The sequence below is a fragment of the Bufo bufo genome, chromosome 11, assembly GCF_905171765.1.
Source record: "Bufo bufo chromosome 11, aBufBuf1.1, whole genome shotgun sequence".
Lineage (NCBI taxonomy): Eukaryota > Metazoa > Chordata > Amphibia > Anura > Bufonidae > Bufo > Bufo bufo.
In genome coordinates this window covers 22928794-22947693 of record NC_053399.1, presented here as the reverse complement: position 1 = coordinate 22947693, position 18900 = coordinate 22928794, and the positions used below count along the sequence as shown (strand labels likewise).

At 45.4% G+C, this 18900-nt stretch overlaps 1 protein-coding gene and 1 long non-coding RNA gene across 8 annotated transcripts in view; both read right to left on the bottom strand.

Annotated features, from left to right (window-relative positions):
- The window catches only part of LOC120981392, a 643721-nt gene that overhangs the window by 573722 nt on the left and 51099 nt on the right, over positions 1 to 18900 (bottom strand). The window lies entirely within an intron of this gene.
- Positions 2742 to 18900, bottom strand: part of KLC1 (kinesin light chain 1) — an 80647-nt gene continuing 64488 nt past the window's right edge. For 4 of the 7 annotated variants that reach the window (XM_040410879.1, XM_040410882.1, XM_040410881.1 and 1 more), the window contains exons 14-16: positions 13322 to 13452; positions 7710 to 7776; positions 2742 to 4256 (exon numbers count right to left, since the gene is read on the bottom strand). In XM_040410879.1, the coding sequence (XP_040266813.1) occupies positions 4191 to 4256; positions 7710 to 7776; positions 13322 to 13452 (264 nt within the window). In that variant the 3' untranslated portion in view covers positions 2742 to 4190. Of the gene's footprint in view, positions 4257 to 7709; positions 7777 to 13317; positions 13453 to 18900 lie in introns of those variants that run through there. The other 3 variants (XM_040410884.1, XM_040410885.1, XM_040410886.1) reach the window with 2 other exon arrangements.

The window sequence follows — 18900 nt, the reverse complement described above, 5'->3', positions numbered from 1 at the left end:
AATTTCCATTGAAATGCATGAATGCCGGATCCGGCCCCAAGTGTTCTGGCAAAACGGATCCGGTTTTGCGGTCTGCGCAGACCTTTAAAAATGAGAAAAAAATAAATACCGGATCCGTTTTTCCGGATGACAACTGGAGAGACGGATCCGGTATTGCAATGCATTTGTGAGACGGAGCCGCCTCACAAATGCATCCGTTTGCCGGGTCCGGCGACGGAACTGCCTGCCGGAATCCTCTGCCGCAAGTGTGAAAGTAGCCTTACAGGCCTACTATTGGAAAGCTGTAAAAGCATTACAAAAAGGTTTCTATGCAATAAGACCACCTCAGCCATACTGTAGGCTGGAAGTCCAAGCGCTCTATCCAGCCTCATGTACACGACCATATGTTCAGTGCGCATACCATCCGCCATTTTTTGCAGCTCAGATGCAGACCCTTTCATTTCACTGTGTGCCGTCTGCTTCCGTATGTCCGTTCCACTGCCCCACAAAAAATAAAGAATAGAACGTGTCCATTTTGGGACAAGGAAAGGACAATTTCTACAGGCTGCAAGAAATGGCTGCATGCACTGGGCCAGCATCAGTTTTACGGATCTGGGATTTGTGTAACACAAAATGGATAGGGTTGTGTGCATGAGGCCTTACCAGCATCTCCAAGCAGTATTGATGAGCCCGAAAAAATCAGCCTCTGCTCCCATAGCAATCTACTATGTACGTTCCACCAAGTATTGCATGCACACTGTCCCTTTAACAGTTTATTATATTGTTGACTTTTAAAGGGAATTTCTGGGAGTACAATACCGATGATGTATCCTCAGGATAGGTTACCAATATCTGATCATGAGGGTCCAACTCCCAGCATTCCAGCCCATTAAAGCTGTTTGAAGGGCCCTAAGCGCTCTGGTGTTCCGTCCTCTTCCAAGGCCAGTGATGTCACGCCCATCCGTCAAGTGGCCTAGGTTGCTGCTCAGTCCCATTCAAGTGAATGAGTTGCAATACCAAGCACAGCCACTATACAAAGCACGGCGCTGTGAGGAGGCGGCTCACCAGAGTGCCACAGCTAATTGGCAGGGGTGCCAGGAGTCTGACCCACACCAATCACATATCGATGGCCTACCCTGAGGATAGACCATCAATATTGGACACCTGGAAAACCCCCTTTAAAGCAGAAATCTTATTTTTATGACACACAATATAAAATCTTTCCAAAACGGGTTTCTGAGTAGCCATTTATTTCAGTATTGAGGTCTTGCATCTCTTCTGTGAATAATCCACAAGAACAAGAAACCATTTCCGTTTAGAGATGAGCTTTCATTTGATAACCGTGCTGGGCCCCCTGCATGGCGACCAGCGCAGACACAAAATGGAGCCGCTGCCCCTAGCAGCCAATCAGATTGCAGTTTTCGTTTTTTCCGGGCAGATTTGAAAATTAAAAAAAAGGCTGCAGCTCTATTCTACGCCTACACTTATTTATATATATATATCATATTGAATTCGTATTCCCGAGCAGCGCTAAATTCTGCCCAAGCGACATCACCGCACCCGAGGAATACCATGGTATCAATGGAAGGTAGCAGATTTATTTGAACATATTGATGGTGGTCCATGGTTCATCAAGTAAAGACGTGCGCAGTCCCTGTCCGGGCAATGTAAACAGTTATTTACAATATAAAGTATTCACTCCCCTCCCCCCCAGAGTGGTCTTCCTTGAAACTTAAAGGGGTTAAATGTAACAGATAACATCTATCGCCCATCTACAGGGTAGGGGATAAATTTACGAACGCTGGGGGTTTGGCGGCTGGGAGACCTCCACCAATCACCAGAATGGAGATGTCACGGGTCCCTGGGTAAATGGAGCGGGAGTGTGCATGTGCGACCACCTCTCCATTCACTCCTAAAGGACTGATGGACACAGGCAAATACTGTACTCAGCCGTCCTCAAAATGGTGAATGAAGCCGTGGGCACGCATTCATGCCATCGTTCTCTTCACACAGGGGACACCTATTCTCGCAATCCATTGGGGTCACAGCGGTTGGACCCCAGCGATCATACGTTTATTACCTTATCCTGTGGAGAAGTGATAAATATTGTTCATGGGCCGCCCCTTAAAGGGGTTGTTCATCTTCGAGGGCCTTTTGGGTAGACCCCCAACCACCACCTCGTGGCCAGAACTGTAGAGGGGAGAATACTTACACGTTCCTCACCAATGGGTTCCGCCCGCAATTATCAACATCCAGTTTGGCGCCATTGCAGCAATGACTTGCCCCCTTGTGTCACGTGACCCATTGATGCGACACAATGGGAGAAGGTCACTACTGCAGCAGCGGCAAACTGGATGTTTATACGCTGGGGGCCAGAACCCATCGGTCTGGCCACTGGGGGGTCTGCTCGAAAGGTCCTCCAAAGATGAACAACCCCTTTAAAAGGGGTTGTCCAGGCTTTTGGAATTTCCTCCAGCAGCATGTTGTACCCCTATGAAATAAAATCATACTCAAGCGCTGCTCCGTTTGGTGAAGGTCATATCCCGGCCTGTAAACTTACGTGCGCTGCTGCAGCCAATGATTGGCCTCAGCAGTGACATGTCCTCAAGGGGCACATCGCAGCAGGGTCGCGTGCTGCTTGGGAACATGTCACCACTGAGGCCAGTGACCGGCCGCAGCAGTGCTCCGTTTGGTGAAGCTCATATCCCCGGCCTGTAAACTTACGCGCGCTACTGCAGCCAATGATTGGCCTCAGCAGTGACATGTCCTCAAGGGGCACATCGCAGCAGGGTCGCGTGCTGCTTGGGAACATGTCACCACTGAGGCCAGTGACCGGCCGCAGCAGTGCTCCGTTTGGTGAAGCTCATATCCCCGGCCTGTAAACTTACGTGCGCTGCTGCAGCCAATGATTGGCCTCAGCAGTGACATGTCCTCAAGGGGCACATCGCAGCAGGGTCGCGTGCTGCTTGGGAACATGTCACCACTGAGGCCAGTGACCGGCCACAGCAGTGCACGTGATCCGGTCCAGAAGATTACAGACTGGGAGACTGAGCATCGGAGAGCAGGAGAGTATGATTTTTTCCCAATAGGCACAACTAGCTGCTGGTGACAGGGTATGTTCACAGAGAAGATTTTGACGCTGTCAAAACCTGCCACATATTCCGTGGTTTTATAACTTTAAATGCACATCTGCTCGCAGTTTAGCCCCATTTAATGATGTTAAACCACGAGCGGCCACCCGATGTGGCTTCCAGCAGCGTCCTTCCGGACACCATGCCAAGAAGGAATATGTCCCTTCCCTGTGCAGTCGCAACTTTAAAAAGCACCCGTCAGCATGATCAATCCACTTCAACCAGTTGATGATGCTGATTAGAACTATACCTTTGTTATGTCTGTAGATAAAACCGTTGCTGAGATATCTGCGTGTTTAGTCATATGCAAATAGACTGGTTTCAGCACCAAGAGGCCGGCCAGAGCCCTTGGAGCACTGCGTTTGTAACATCCCTCTGATCTGGACACTCCTCTCTCCCCCTTGATTGACGGGGCTAGACAAGCCAGGGGAGCAGGGGGAAATGTCCAGATCAGAGGGATGTTACAAAAGCAGTGCTCCAAGGGCTCGGGCTGCCCCCTCGCTGCTCAACCAGCTCATCTGCATATTACTAAAACACTGATATCTCAGCAACGGTTCTACCTACAGACATAACAAAGATATCGTTCTAATCAGCATCATCAACCCTACCAGGCAGCATGCTAACAGGGTTGATCATGCTGACAGATTCTCTTTAAAACCACTGGCCACCGTTCAGCGGCAAATTCTGATGTGTGAACAGACCCTTTAACGCTTTCCCCAACCCCCATGAACACGACCAAAAGCCAACAGGTCTTCAGCTTATCGTGTGGCTGCTGTAACAGTGACCCACTTCTGCGTTTTCGCATTTTATATATTATATTTCTACAGACAACAGTGCAAGCAGCAAATCATATATATACATCATACACACCTATAAATAAGAGGTTCCGTTTAAAAAGGGGGGGGGGGGAACACCTAAAAATTATACTAAATTTAAAAATCTATTTTTTGTCCTTTAAAAAAAAAAAAAAGTAACATCAATCCATTATCAGACAGGAATAAGCTTCTCGTACAGGGAGGGGGAAGGGAGGGAAGCTTAGTCTCAGTGCGTTCTTCGTGGTGGCTAGTCCCCATGCTCAGCTCAATGAGCCAGGTCAGTGTGACTAGCGCTCAAACCTCGGACTTCTGTCAGACAATTATTTCGTTCCTGTGAAAAGAAGCAAGGAAGGGGAAAAATATAAATACATCGTTAGCAATGGTACCACAGAATGTACAGAGAATGTAGTGTCCCCTCCCAAAAGAATAGCAGATTTCACCAGACGCCCACGGACCCCACTGATGTACAATGGGGTCTGTCGGGCTCCATTATTTGGATGCATTCACTACTGAATACAGCCTCTGACACAGATGTGAAGTGCACCTTGGAAAACTGAAAACCAACGTGGCCACCATTATAGCTCCAAATGGTTGTCATTAAGCTTTCCCATGTTAGGCTGGGTTCACGCACTGCAGATATGGTAATCTTCACCAAAAATACACAAAAATTGCTTTCTTCCCCAAACAGTGGCACTCTTGTCCACTGGTGGCGTGTGGTACTGCAGTTCAGCTTCATTCATTCAAGGATGAGCTGCAATAACAGTTGTAGCCTATGGTTTAATGGGCACAGCAGTCTAGATGTGCCAGGCTCGAATACAAGTAGGGCACATCAGATAAAACTTAGGGCTCTTTCACACTTGCGTTGTCCGGATCCGGCGTGTACTCCATTTGCCGGAGGTGCCCGCCGGATCCGGAAAAACGCAAGTGAACTGAAAGCATTTGAAGACGGATCCGTCTTCAAAATGCGTTCAGTGTTACTATGGCAGCCAGGACGCTATTAAAGTCCTGGCTGCCATAGTAGTAGTGGGGAGCGGTATACTTACAGTCCGTGCGGTTCCCGGGGCGCTCCAGAATGACGTCAGAGCGACCCATGCGCATGGATGACGTGATCCATGCGATCAGGTGATCCATGCGCGTGGGGCGCCCTGACGTCACTCTGGAGAGCCCGGGGAGCCGCACGGACGGTAAGTATACTGCTCCCCAGCTCCCCACTACACTTTACCATGGCAAACAGGACTTTAGCGTCCCGGCAGCCATGGTAACCATTCAGAAAAAGCTAAACGTCGGATCCGGCAATGCGCCGAAACGACGTTTAGCTTAAGGCCGGATCCGGATCAATGCCTTTCAATGGGCATTAATTCCGGATCCGGCCTTGCGGCAAGTGTTCAGGATTTTTGGCCGGAGCAAAAAGTGCAGCATGCTGCGGTATTTTCTCCGGCCAAAAAACGTTCCGGTCCTGAACTGAAGACATCCTGATGCATCCTGAACGGATTTCTCTCCATTCAGAATGCATTAGGATAAAACTGATCAGGATTCTTCCGGCATAGAGCCCCGACGACGGAACTCTATGCCGGAAGAAAAGAACGCAAGTGTGAAAGGGCCCTTAGGGGACATTTAAAAGAGTTTACAGGATAATAAAAAAAAAAAAAAAAAAAAGGTTGCCCTCTTCCTGAAACTGCGCCACACCTATCCACAGGACGTTTGAGGTATTGCAGCTCACCTCCATGAATGTGAATAGAGCCAAGTTGCAATACCACTTCTGAAAACAGGAGTAGGACCACTTTAGGAAAAAAGACAAAAAGGCACCCCTTTTTTTTTTTTGTTATAATCCTGGACAACCCCTTTAAGATGAAAATTGACAACAACTCAAGAAACATCTCCTCAAGGTGGACGCCGTAGTCCCAAGCATGGAACGGTCTTCTCCCGTATATGGCAGTGGTATAGACTCCTTAAAGGGGTTGTCCATTTTTATGCAAGTTTATTTATTGTCCGAAAAGTGATTAAAACTTTCTTATAGGCTGTATATTGTTATGTATTACTGTTTTCAAGACCTCTTCTTGAGGTCAGTGAATGGAAAGATTTCTCTTTACCTCCAGAAGTTGAACACTTGAAGGTTACACTGTAACAAAGTGCAGCTCAGGACCATGTCGGGAACAGCGTCCGGATTTGCCACATGAACATGGTTTCCATTCACTGATGGCAAAGAGGTAGCGTGGAGCTTTGAGCTCGGGTGCTCCCATATAGAGTGACCCCCCCCACCGCTGAACTTCTGACATGTCTCTATGACTTTATGAGGAGGTCAGGCGGCACTGCGTGCTGGTCGGTGGGTGCTCGGTTTATGCGGATTTAATCCTGGGATCAACAAAGTAGAAAAGGACCGGCACTCCAGTAATCTTTGCTTTTAAGGAATTTATCGGTCACTCATATTTAGGTGACACGCGTTTCGCCACTCACCGGTGCCTTTTTCAGAGAGTGAGCAGCTGAGTCACCTAAACATGAGTGACCAATAAATTCCTTAAAAGCAAAGATTACTGGAGTGCCGGTTCTTTTCTACTATGTCTCTATGACTTAGGAGACTTTTTCTATTATGGAGGGGGGAGGGTCACTTTAAAAACTTTACTTTTACATATGATGCCCATTTTTTTTTTTTTACTGCAAGATAAGTCATTCCAAACCAAATTGGACAACCCCTTCTTAATAATAAGCTGATCCTGGCATGACCTGCTGCCCGGTCCCACAGCAATCAGCTGTAATCTTTACCAGTAAGTGTTCAATTCCCCTGCAGCGCCACCACAGGAAATATCAAGCATTACACAGTGTCCATTGAAATCAATGGCCAGCCGATGTAACATTTGGACATGTTGAGTCCTCCAGAGCAAGATGGGCTCTTTGTAGTCACGCTCTACTCTACTCGAATAGAGGAGGGTCTTGAATGGGAAATCCCACCACCACCTTTGGTTTCAAGACCAAGATCATCTCCAACATACACTGATGAATATTCAACACATTAAAGGGGTTTTCTGGCACTTTAGTATTGATGGCCTATCCTGATCAATATTTAAAGCGCTTGTCCACGTTTTTTATTTTCAATTCCCCAAGAAGTATGTCACTGTTGGGTAATGTGCCGCTTGGGGACATGTCACTGCTGAGGCCCAGTTATTGGCTGCAAGGGTGTACATGACCCTGTCCGTGCAGGAAGTTTAAATGCAGGAACTGGAAGCGCAGTGAAGACCATCCAGGGCCCACGGATCAGGAACGAGCAGCTGGGAGCAGGTATTTATATTCCCTTTCACAAATCCAATGGGTGGAGATGAATTTAAAAAAAAAAAGTGGACAATCCCTTTAAGCCCTGATTAACCCCTTTAAGGTGTATGTGAATAATATGTATGGACTACTGTCCAGTGTCATTGGGGGAGATGTATCAAACTAGTGCAGCAGAAAAAGTGGAGCGGTTGAGCGGTGGCCACATCTAAATTTTGATGCATCCCCCCCCATCGTCATTATAATGATCAGAAGGGGGCAGTAAGAGTAGGTTAGTCAGTTATTAGGTTAGTACATAGCGGTGGACGGGGGTAGCACATAAGCACAATGAAGTCTACATTTAGTTCTTTTAATGCTAGGATAACTTCGCACCAATCACTGTCCATTACGGACGTTCTTCACGAGCAAAGCACAGAACACGGCACAACGTCTAGGTAATTCTAGGCGGCATTCACACTGGCACACTACAAGTACACAACATCAGCGCTAAACCATGAGGTAAGAACATGACTGGGCGTCTTACTTGCATGTGGTCCTCAGCAGCTTTGCCGCCCGTGTTAAGAACATTCAGAGAACTGGCACGCTTCATGCTGCAACCAGGAAAGTGGACATGCAAGGACAAACCAATGAGAATCACTGGAGGTCGAGACACAGTAATACAAGACATAAGCCCCTTCCTACGATCGCAAACACTCCTGCTCCTTCAGCCTCAACGCTGGTGCAGATATCGGAGAACATCTATAGAAGATGTATCTTCTGCATCCTTCCATAGCTTTTATGATAAAATGGGTGAACAATCAGAACGTAACTTCTCGACCTCTTAGGGTCAGTAGTGTTGGGGAACAAGATGTACATCTGAATGGAAGGAATACTTACAAGGATGGGCCTTTTCATCCATCGGAGAGCTACTTAATTGCCCCAAACCTTAACAGCTATGAACAACATTGGGGGCTTTTTCTCAATTGGTCTTAAGTATAAAAAAACTACAGGGTTAAGTTTCAATGTATCTGCAAAAATGTATGCTTTCAGTATCACACTGAACCATCAGGTTGCTGTACTGAAGGCTGGATATACAGCCCTTATCTCTGAACTCTTGACCGCTCATAAACAGTCATTTAAGCCATTGTTTCTCCAGTCCTCGCAACCCCCCCCAAGCATGTAACGTTTTCAGGATTTCCTTAGTATTGAGCAGGGGATATCGTTATCGTCAATGCTTCGGTACTTACCTCAGGTATTTATTTTTGTGGGATTTTCTCACATCATGAACAGCAAAGGGGCCCTGAGGTCTGGAGTGGAGAAACACTGATTTAAGCCATAGTCTTATCAGTTTGACAAGAATTTAGCTATAATGAGTGTTTATGAGCTGTCAGGAATAAGAGGTTTACATCGAGCCATGAGAGTGGAAACCTGACGGTTCGGTGTGAGACTGAAAGCAAGATACTTTGCAGATAGATTGAAACTTAAAGGGGTTGGACATTTTCCTATATTGATGACCTATCCCAAGGATAGGTTATCCATATCAGATCAGCAGGGATGCCGGAAGTCAGACCCCCACCAATTAGCTGTTTGAAGAGAACACTACATGCTCTTTACTGTTCATTCATTTCTATGGAAGTTCCGAAAATAGACAAACGATGAGCGGCTACCTTTCCATCCACTTTCAGTATGACTGTCGGCGATAGCCGACCCAGCCCTCGTCTATTTACAGAACTACCATAGATATGAATGGAGGGCGACCACACATGCGCGGCTGCTCTGCGCTCACTTCACAGCTCCTGTACTGACATTGGCAGCATATCCAAACTACAGTACAGACCAAAAGTTTGGACACACCTTCTCATTCAAAGAGTTTTCTTTATTTTCATGACTATGAAAATTGTAGATTCACACTGAAGGCATCAAAAGTATGAATTAACACATGTGGAATTATATACATAACAAACAAGTGTGAAACAACTGAAAATATGTCATATTCTAGGTTCTTCAAAGTAGCCACCTTTTGCTTTGATTACTGCTTTGCACACTCTTGGCATTCTCTTGATGAGCTTCAAGAGGTAGTCCCCTGAAATGGTTTTCACTTCACAGGTGTGCCCTGTCAGGTTTAATAAGTGGGGTTGAGGAGAAGTCAGGTGGATACACAGCTGATAGTCCTACTGAATAGACTGTTAGCTGCTTTTTTCTTGCCATAATACAAATTCTAACAGTCTATTCAGTAGGACTATCAGCTGTGTATCCACCTGACTTCTCCTCAACGCCACTGATGGTCCCAACCCCATTTATAAGGCAAAAAAATCCCACTTATTAAACCTGACAGGGCACACCTGTGAAGGGAAGACCATTTCAGGGGACTACCTTTTGAAGCTCATCAAGAGAATGCCAAGAGTGTGCAAAGCAGTAATCAAAGCAAAAGGTGGCTACTTTGAAGAACCTAGAATATGGCATATTTTCAGTTGTTTCACACTTGTTTGTTATGTATATAATTCCACATGTGTTAATTCATACTTTTGATGCCTTCAGTCATGAAAATAAAGAAAACTCTTTGAATCAGAAGGTGTGTCCAAACTTTTGGTCTGTACTGTATATGCCACCGATTTCTCAGATGAGACAACCGCTAAGATTTCTGATTTCCAGTGCAGTTTCTACAGAGAATGGAGAAAATCAACTAGGCCACCGACTAGTGTTAATGGAATTGGCCCACAAACATTTATCACCTATCTAGAGGATAAGTGGTAAACGTATGATCCCCAACACTGGGACTCCCCCATTAAAAGAACGGGGTCCCCGAGCCCCTTGTGTGAATGGAGCAGCAGTGTGCATGTGTGACCACCTCTCCATTCACGTCAATTGACAGTCGGAGATAGAGCACTGTAGTCAGCAGATCCATGGCCTGTGAAAGGAGAGGTGGTTAAACATATGCTACCACCACTACATTTACACATGGGACTTAGGGACCCCTACTCAAGTGATCATGGGGGCCCCAGCAGTCAGAACCCCCCTCCCAAAGATGATGAAGTTATCCCCTATCCTGTAACCAGATGATGAATGGGGACCAACCTCTTTGAAGTGGATGTACAGTTTTGTGGTTCTGACTAAAAGCGGTGCACAGGTTTTGTGATACAGTGCTCCAAATCCCCTGCTCCCTATGTGATATAAAAATGCAATTCTGGATGCCTGCAGCCACCACTAGGGGGAGCCGATAGAATAGGGGATTTTTCCACCAGGAAACTCAATGATAAACCAGGTACAATGCATTGTACGATAAGTGCAACTGAATGTAATGATAGCTTAGCGATATGTTGCTCCATTCTAAAGTAAACCTAATTTTAACCCATATGCAAATAAGCAGTTAAGTGCACAGAGGGCGGTCCCAAGACACCGTACATCCTCGCCGCTTCTGCTTCCTCTCCCAGCCCTTTCCACTTCTTGATCAGCAGGGCCAGGTTTCTGCATAGTCATCTCACCTGGCCACGTCTATCAAGAAGGAGGGGCTGACAGAGGAAGGAGCAGCAAGGATGCAGAGTGGCTTGGGCCTGTCCTTGGTCCACTTAACGGCTCATTTTCCGATGGATTAAAAGTACTTTTTCTCCAGAAGAAGCAAAAAGGTTTGCTCAATAGAATTACATTCAGATGACCCAGTCCTACAAGGTATTGTGTCTGGTTTGTCAGTGGATTTCCAGGTGACAAGAACACCTTTGTATGAGATAAGCTCCCCCTAGTGGTGACTGCAGCCAGCCTGAATGTCATCATTCATTTATCTGGATGTGTGAAGGAAAGTATGAGATTTGGAGCTATGCATCAGAAAGAAAAAAGAGCTCCAGCACCTATAAAGAAACAATATGAAGATAATCTGCACATAATTTTGGACTTCTTTAGAAAAAAAGCTATATATCATAAAGCATCATATTTTAGCTTGCTATATTTTAAAAAATTCTATAAACATTTTGAGACCAGAGCCTGGACACCCAGTTTCTGGCAATTATTTGGTTAGGATGAAGCAGTAAGCAAGAGAAGACAAAACAGACGTATAAGTCACATGAACATAGTATGCATTAGTAGGACCATGCGGCTCAAGAGCTGAAATCAACGCTGGTTAAGAACAAACCCATTAGGTGGTTAAATATGAAGAACAATCACAGGGGCATCGGCTGATCAGAAGCAGATTTCATTTACATTTTACCCATGAAACATGATAAAGTAAAAATAAAGTAAAATAATGAACCAAGGTTAAAATTGAGTCAATTTATTCAGTAATATGCTTTACAAACGTTCCACAAGAGGCGTCACATGATCTCGTTAGGGCAAATAGAACTTTTTTTAAAAATTAGAACAATTATAAAAATAAATACAGTATTAAAAAACATTTTTTAAATGAGTGAGTTTCCAGTGTAATTTTATGTGAAAAGTTAATGGCATGTGTGTGACCATCACTCCATCCACTGCTATGGGACTGGTGATCGGTTATGTCTGCCAGTCCTTTAGAAGTGAATGGAGCGGTGGTCGTCACTACTCCACTCACACAGGGCAATCAGGGAAGCATGTCATCATGATCAGTGGGGGTTCAAGCCTACGGACCCCCACCGATCATACATTTTTCACGAAACCCGTGTATAGGTGATAAATGTTGTTCAGGTGTTAACCCCTTATATTCATGTTTGCCCACAGCAACCATCCATAATTTTTTAACTCAAAGTTGCTCTAACATTAAGGTACATATGTGCTACCGCTGCGGACTTAGAGGGGAACTAGAACGGTCGGGTTTTAGATTGGATTCAGGCTTCACTGTGAAGTGCTGTCTGCATTTTGCTGCTTTACGACCCCTCCCCTCTGCTCTGAGTGACAGCTGTCACATCCAACCAGAAGGCCAGTTCACTAAGAACAGTGAAGCTCAGTGTCCTGTGCACTTGCAGGAGCAGAACAAAACTTCAAATTCACACTACTCCTGATAACAAAAGGTATGTTTGTGCTGCTCTCCACAGCCCCTACCCAGATGCTGTAAGCAGTTTAGCATGGTCAAAACTGTGGCCAGACACTTCATATTAAAAGGGAATGTTGCACTGGCCTAAATTTAGAGCTGCACAGGAAATATAGTTTTGTAGGAAAATATTTGGTGTAACTTGTATTTCATACATTGAAATCACTGCTCTTTCTGGGCTTAGTCCAGTGGGCAGTCCTATCGTTGACTGACTGGCCAGTATGTGTACATGAAGAGATGCCCGTCAGCCATCAGTCAATGAGTAGGGCTGCCCACTTGACGCCTAAGCACAGGAAGAGCAGAGATTACAAGTTATACTGAATATTTTCCCACAAAGCTATACATAAATCTGCTCAGCTCCTCCTGCTCTATAACCTGCTTCCTGCAGATATGACTTCATGTACATCGTGACGGGTTCCCTTTAAAGGGGTATTCAGGTTAAAGTGATCCCCTATCAACCGTACCGCTGGGACCCCCACCAATCACGAGAGTCCTGTAACCCCTGCAGCCCTCCTAAAATGAACGGAGCGGCCAGTCGCACATGTGTGGGAGTTCCAGGGACAGCCAAGTACAGCCCTCACCCATCTCCGAAATTCCCATAGAAATGTGTTGAATGGAGCGACAGGGAGCATGAACGACTGACCGCTCCATTCATGGCAGGGGGTACGAGGTCCCTGTTCTCGTGATCGGGGGTTGTACCAGCGGTAGGACCCCCACTGATCTAATAGTTAACCCCTATCCTGTAGATATTAGATAAACTAAATGGAATACCCCTTTAACTTGTTACCCTGTGGCAGAGCCCCATTCGTTACGATACACATATAAAATGTCCTGAAACAAGTTATTTTTTTATGAATACAGAAATATAAAAAATATATAAATCCATGATCTCCATTTACAAGTTTTTGACCTACAGGCCCCATCCTAAAAAGACTAGGAACGGCTCTTCCACAGCTGCAATTATACAAAAATAAATTCTATGGATTGAGACCTTGTCACAATTCTACGTGATCCCTGAGAAATAATAAAAACCAGCGCATTTTACAACTCGCGTCATAGAGGAAACACGCACATCACACTTGGTGCATTCCTTCTCTATCCACCTAAGTGCTAAGGGTTACAAGCTTGGGAATACAGCAGCTCAGCGAGGTTTGGATAATTACCCAGGATTCTTTGGTTCACCATCTCGTGAACTGCCTCCTTTCAGCTTCCTGACCAGCTTCTCGCTGCTGCGTCGTATGGAAGCTCGGAGTTTACTAAAGGAACCGCTGCGTTTTAAAGATCCAGTGCCGTCCTAGAACAGAAGGTTAAAAGACATGAAAAGCCAAATCAATAATTCAGGTACCGGTTGCAAACTGATCAGAAGGCGGCAAATTACGACTCAAGATACAGATGCAGCAGAGCTGAATTGGCCAGCATGTGTTATCACTGCGATAACTTATTGAGTTAAGGGTCCATTCACACATCCGTAGTGCATTGCGGATCCGCAATGCACCCGGCCGGCACCCCCATATAAATGCCTATTCTTGTCCGCAATTGCGGACAAGAATAGAACATGTTCTATTTTGTTTCGGAAGCCGCGGACCGGAAGATCGGTGGGCGCTCTCCGGAAATGCGGATGCGGACAGCACATAGTGTGCTCTCCGCATCCATTCCGTCCCCATAGAGAATGAATGGGTCCGCACCCGTCCCACAATTTGCGGAACGGATGCAGACCTATTATTACGGATGTGTGAATGGAGCCTTAAGGGGAAGTCTCGTGAAGGTAGTCCTTTGGGAAATATAAACTTCTTGGGGGGGGGGGGGGGGGGGGGAACCCATCAAAGACCCAGAGCAGAGCGCCGCTAAGCAATAAGGAAGACCAGATTCCATGCTAATGGACCATGCTCAACCATGTACTACATTTATCTAAATGGCTGTCATAATGGGTGGTCATAGCATACCCAGCGGCCCAGGAGCCGGATCATAATGTTACTGGAGGATTTTCTACATGAGACAGCCCCTTTAATGGGGTATTCTCATCATAGAGTGATAGAATATCGCTATGATCTGCTCATCACTTTATGATCAGCGAGGGTCTGACCTCTGGGACCCCCACCAATCTTGATAATGAGCCGATTCAGAGCTGCACACTCCCTTTTTCTTTCCATGCACAGCAGCACGTTGGCCACCCACCAGGCAGGGGAACGCCAGTGTGAAAGAGGACGGCTGCACCACCTCCCTGCAGAGCGGGCAGCACTGCTATGCAGGAGAAAATAGTAAAGAGGTCACTGTGCTAAACCAGCTTAGCGGCCCCTTCATTCTTCGGATTAGTGGGGGCTCCCAAAAGGCAGACCCTCAGAGTCATAAGGTGATGGCATATCCTTATAATATGCCATCATGTTATAAGGTGATGCTGCAGGTTTAAGCTGTAGCAACATGGATGCCGAAATTGACAAACTCAGCTCGGCAACATGTATAGGTGCCCTCTATACCAGTCTGAGGACACGGTACATGATATAGCCAAACTAATGCATCACAGACATATCAAGCAGATGTGTTGATTGCAGAAGGGGGTTATTTACTATGGTCTTTCATCTCTCCGCATGCATAACTGTATAAGGCCCCATGCTCCCGTCAGTATGTATTTTGGGGACCGCAGGATACAGATACCGTCCATGTTGCATCCGCATTTTTTGCAGACCCGTTGACTTCAATTAGTCCACGATCCAGATTTTCATTTTGTGGACATATTCTATCTTTTTTTCAGAATGAACATACGGCGCAGAAAGCGCACGGATGATTTGCGTGTTTTCTGCACCCATAGGTTTGTTCCACAAAAAAAAACGAACATGTCCTATACTTGTCCAAGTTTTATCTTTTTGCAGAACGCACATGGACCACTCGTGTGCTTTACACATCCGTATGTCTGTTCTGCAAAAAGATAGAACCTGTCCCCAAAATGCGGACCACAGACCCATTGAAGTCAGTAGGTCAGCAAAAATAAATAAATAAATGCGGGCGGCACACAGACTGCATCCGGATTTTGCGGACCACAAAAAACTGACAATGTGCGTGAAGACTTATGTTTATATCACTGCTTTTCAATTCAACAGTAGAAATAAGTTTCATCTAAGGGTATGTTCACACAGCGGAACATTGGTAATTTGGCGTGGATTCCGTGCCAAAAATCTGCCAGCGGCCATGGAGAACGTGCCTCCCATTGTTCTCAATGATGTCAGGCTGCCATTCATGTGGCCGTGGATCAAGGCCACGACCCCACCGAGAAAGGACATGTGCTTTTGTGGTGCTCTTGCTGCTGTAAACCGAGGCGGATTCTCCATGGCCGTGTGAATATATCCTAATAGTCTGAAAATGTACCACATTCATATACATTATTATTCTATGTGAAAAACATTTTAAGCACAAGTGTAAAGCGCAGGACATCATGCCTACATCATCCAGTCAGATGCCTGCCTCCATGTCCCTGCCTTTACTTGTAAAGATATGGTTGGAGGCCAAGGCCAACACTAACGTGTACGTGTCATAACACCTTTATTCACGGATTGGTGGAGGCTCCATGAAATCCATCAATGTCTTCTTATTTTCTCCACTGTAGCAGATTTTTCTCATTTCATAGCCATAACCTCAGAAGATTATGCTACTGTGTGCCTGCTGCCAAGCGGTTTCCCTTTCCTTTATCTGATCTAACCACAGAGCCACAAACAAGGGGTTAGTTATCGAGCATTAGAAAAGCATGACCTCTTTCTTCCAGAACCAGTTACACGCCTTTTCCATGGTTGTGTGTAGTGTTGAGCAAACTTCACACACAACTACTGTTGAGCAAACTTGTGGTTTCAAGTTCAGCGTACAAGGTTCGGGTTATCTAAGAATTCCATTATGGATTTTGCTACCATAGACCATAAGTTATGGTCCGTGGTAGCGGAATCCATAACTGACCATAACTTATGGTCTATGGTAGCAGAATCCATAATGGAATTCTTAGATAACCCGAACCTTGTACGCTGAACTTGAAACCACAAGTTTGCTCAACAGTAGTTGTGTGTGGTACTGCAGCTCAGTTCCATTAAAGGGGTAGGCCAAAAATATTTCCTAAGAGGTCACACACAATTACTGCCATCATCTTGTGTCCTATGGGCATGGAGGCCATGTCTCTACAATGTTAGCAGTTGGAAGGCCTTCTACTGAAGGGTATATTATAAGGACATGTCCAGACCCATGTGTCACAACCATCCAATTAGGGTATTCTGCCACCGATATAGAATCCCAGTGAGTGATATGCAATGGATATGCCTTTAGGTAATTTATTGAATGTACCCAGAGAAATGATGACAGAGGTCAATGGACAATCCTCTCTCCAGCTCTAATACATGTCTAACAGGAAAAGACTGCAGGACATAGAATATGAGCTCAGAGTTGGAGTTACAAGATGAAAGACACATGAAATTACAACCATAGATAACTTCATAAACCAAATCTAATAATGGCCACTATGTAAGCTCAAAGTGCACTAAAGTATAGCGGTTAACAGATATAACACGGAATACAATTAATTTAAATTCTAAATGAGAGTCATTAGCTAGACATCACATAGGGCTTTTAGGAGACTTTTATAATGCTGCAATATCACATACAACCCATGGACAAGTATGGCTCTGTTTCTGGAAGATACCTACCATGGTTTTCTAATCCCGAATAACCCCTTTAAAAAGGAGTATTGCAGAAATTTACTATTGATGGCCTACCTTGGGGATAGGCCAACAATATCTAATCTGTGGGGGTTCGACGTCTCACATCCCCACGATCAGCTGTTCTTGAGTAACTCAGTCACCAGAACTAAAAAGTTCTAGCACCTGAGCAGTAGGCCCTGCTGATCAGATGTTGATGGAGTACCCTGAAGTATCCCGAGTATCCTGAAGATAATGTAGGCCATCAACAGTACCCCTTTGAAAGACAAAGTCATGTCTGACAGCATGGATGCTCGGGATACAATCCATGACAACCATAATCAGGTTTCTAAGCAGTATGTCCCTAGCAAGTTGTAGTAGCAACCATTCTTCGATTACTCTGGTCTTGAGCTCAAGGACGAAGTGCTGCTGAACTGGATGCAGAAACGTTCCCTGGAGGCTTCACGGGACAGGAATATACCTCATCTTTCCTACGGGTGTCCGTGTAGGTGTTTACAGCAGCTTATTAAAAAAACTCTACAGATATTTGCCTATGTTAGTACATACGCTGCAGAGAAGTAAACGCCCAGATTGGAACGTGAAGGTTCCTTAAGGAACGTTAGCAGGAAAGAAAACCAAGCATACAAGAAGACACAGACAGAGGCCAGGTGGAGAGAGTTTATTAGAAGTTAGAAAGACTTATACACAAATCACCATACACTTTTAGGATTAGTAGAAGAAGCACAACTGCCATAAAGTCACACTAAAGACTGAAAGATCCAGTTAAAACTCAACGCTGGAGATCCATCAAGCCAACATTCAACGGTAACCACACAATGGGTCTCCGCGTCCAGTTCCAAGCACTTGCAGAACATGCTTTGTAATTCTACAGCGTACAGCTTGTCTGTATAGAGGTCCGGCTCATGCTGTTAACAGACCTCGAGAATATTAGTTACCATCCGTGACAGAGCGGCTAGCCGAGAAGTGCTTTCCTAGTGACTTAATACATTATAATAACACATGGCTTCATGGTTACAATTCTCCATAGCTAGATTACAGTGTGGACAAAGCTACAGGTATACAGTGTTAAGAGAGGGAAAAAAAAGTATTCTCAGCTCTGGTGGTGAAAATGGTCAATTTACAAAGGAATTGTGTATGACAGCGTGGACGGGAATCCTACAGAAGAAGAAGATGTGCTAGGACACTGTGGTCAGTACTGGAGAGAGAGGTTAAAGCTTGACGATGGAGCACGTCCGTCATGCAGGAGACAGAGTTAGAATCACACAAGGCATCTACGCCTGTGGAAAGGAAATGGAAACAGAAGAAGAAAACGTCTCCGTGAAAAAATGGCTGGAGGTTACAATCACAGTTTCCCCCTCTTTTTCACAGTATTTCTAGGTCACGCGGCCAGAACTCACGAGACGTCGAGATCTGGTAGATTAGAAGAGAAAGAAAAGCTTTAACTTCTGCCCAGACAGCTGGAAAGTTACGTGAATAAATTTCCTTAAAGGGGAAAATCATATGAGGAGGTAACATCGGTGAGATCTGCGAGTTCAGACCACCGCTGATCCAGAATGAAGGGTCCTATAGAGCTCAAACCCCTTTGGCACGGCACTGCTTGGCTTGTAAGCCCACTGTCATTAAAAGGGAGTCCGTCAGCAGTTTTGACCCACTCATAACTGCTGGCAGCACTAGATAAGCGAGGGGTAAAGCGATTTCAACATACGTCTGGTGAGGGCCATGCTTCTTCGTGGCCTGTCCCTTCATGTGAAGTCTCCTGGGCTCTCTGAATGGGACAATCCCCAACCCTCGCCTCTGCTTGTGACTGTCATCCAACTAAGAGACCGCTACAGAGGCGAGAGGCTAGGGAGTGTTCATTCCAGGACACATCACATAAAGGAGCCGCCTACCGGACACTTGATAGGCAGTATGAGGGGGGGTTACAACAATTTTCTTTGTCATAAAAATAGAATAACTAATCACCAGAGATATTTTTAAATCACTTTATCCCTCACTTACCTTGTAGCGTCAGCAGTTTTGAGGGTTCAAAACTGCTGATGGACGCCTCTGAAATC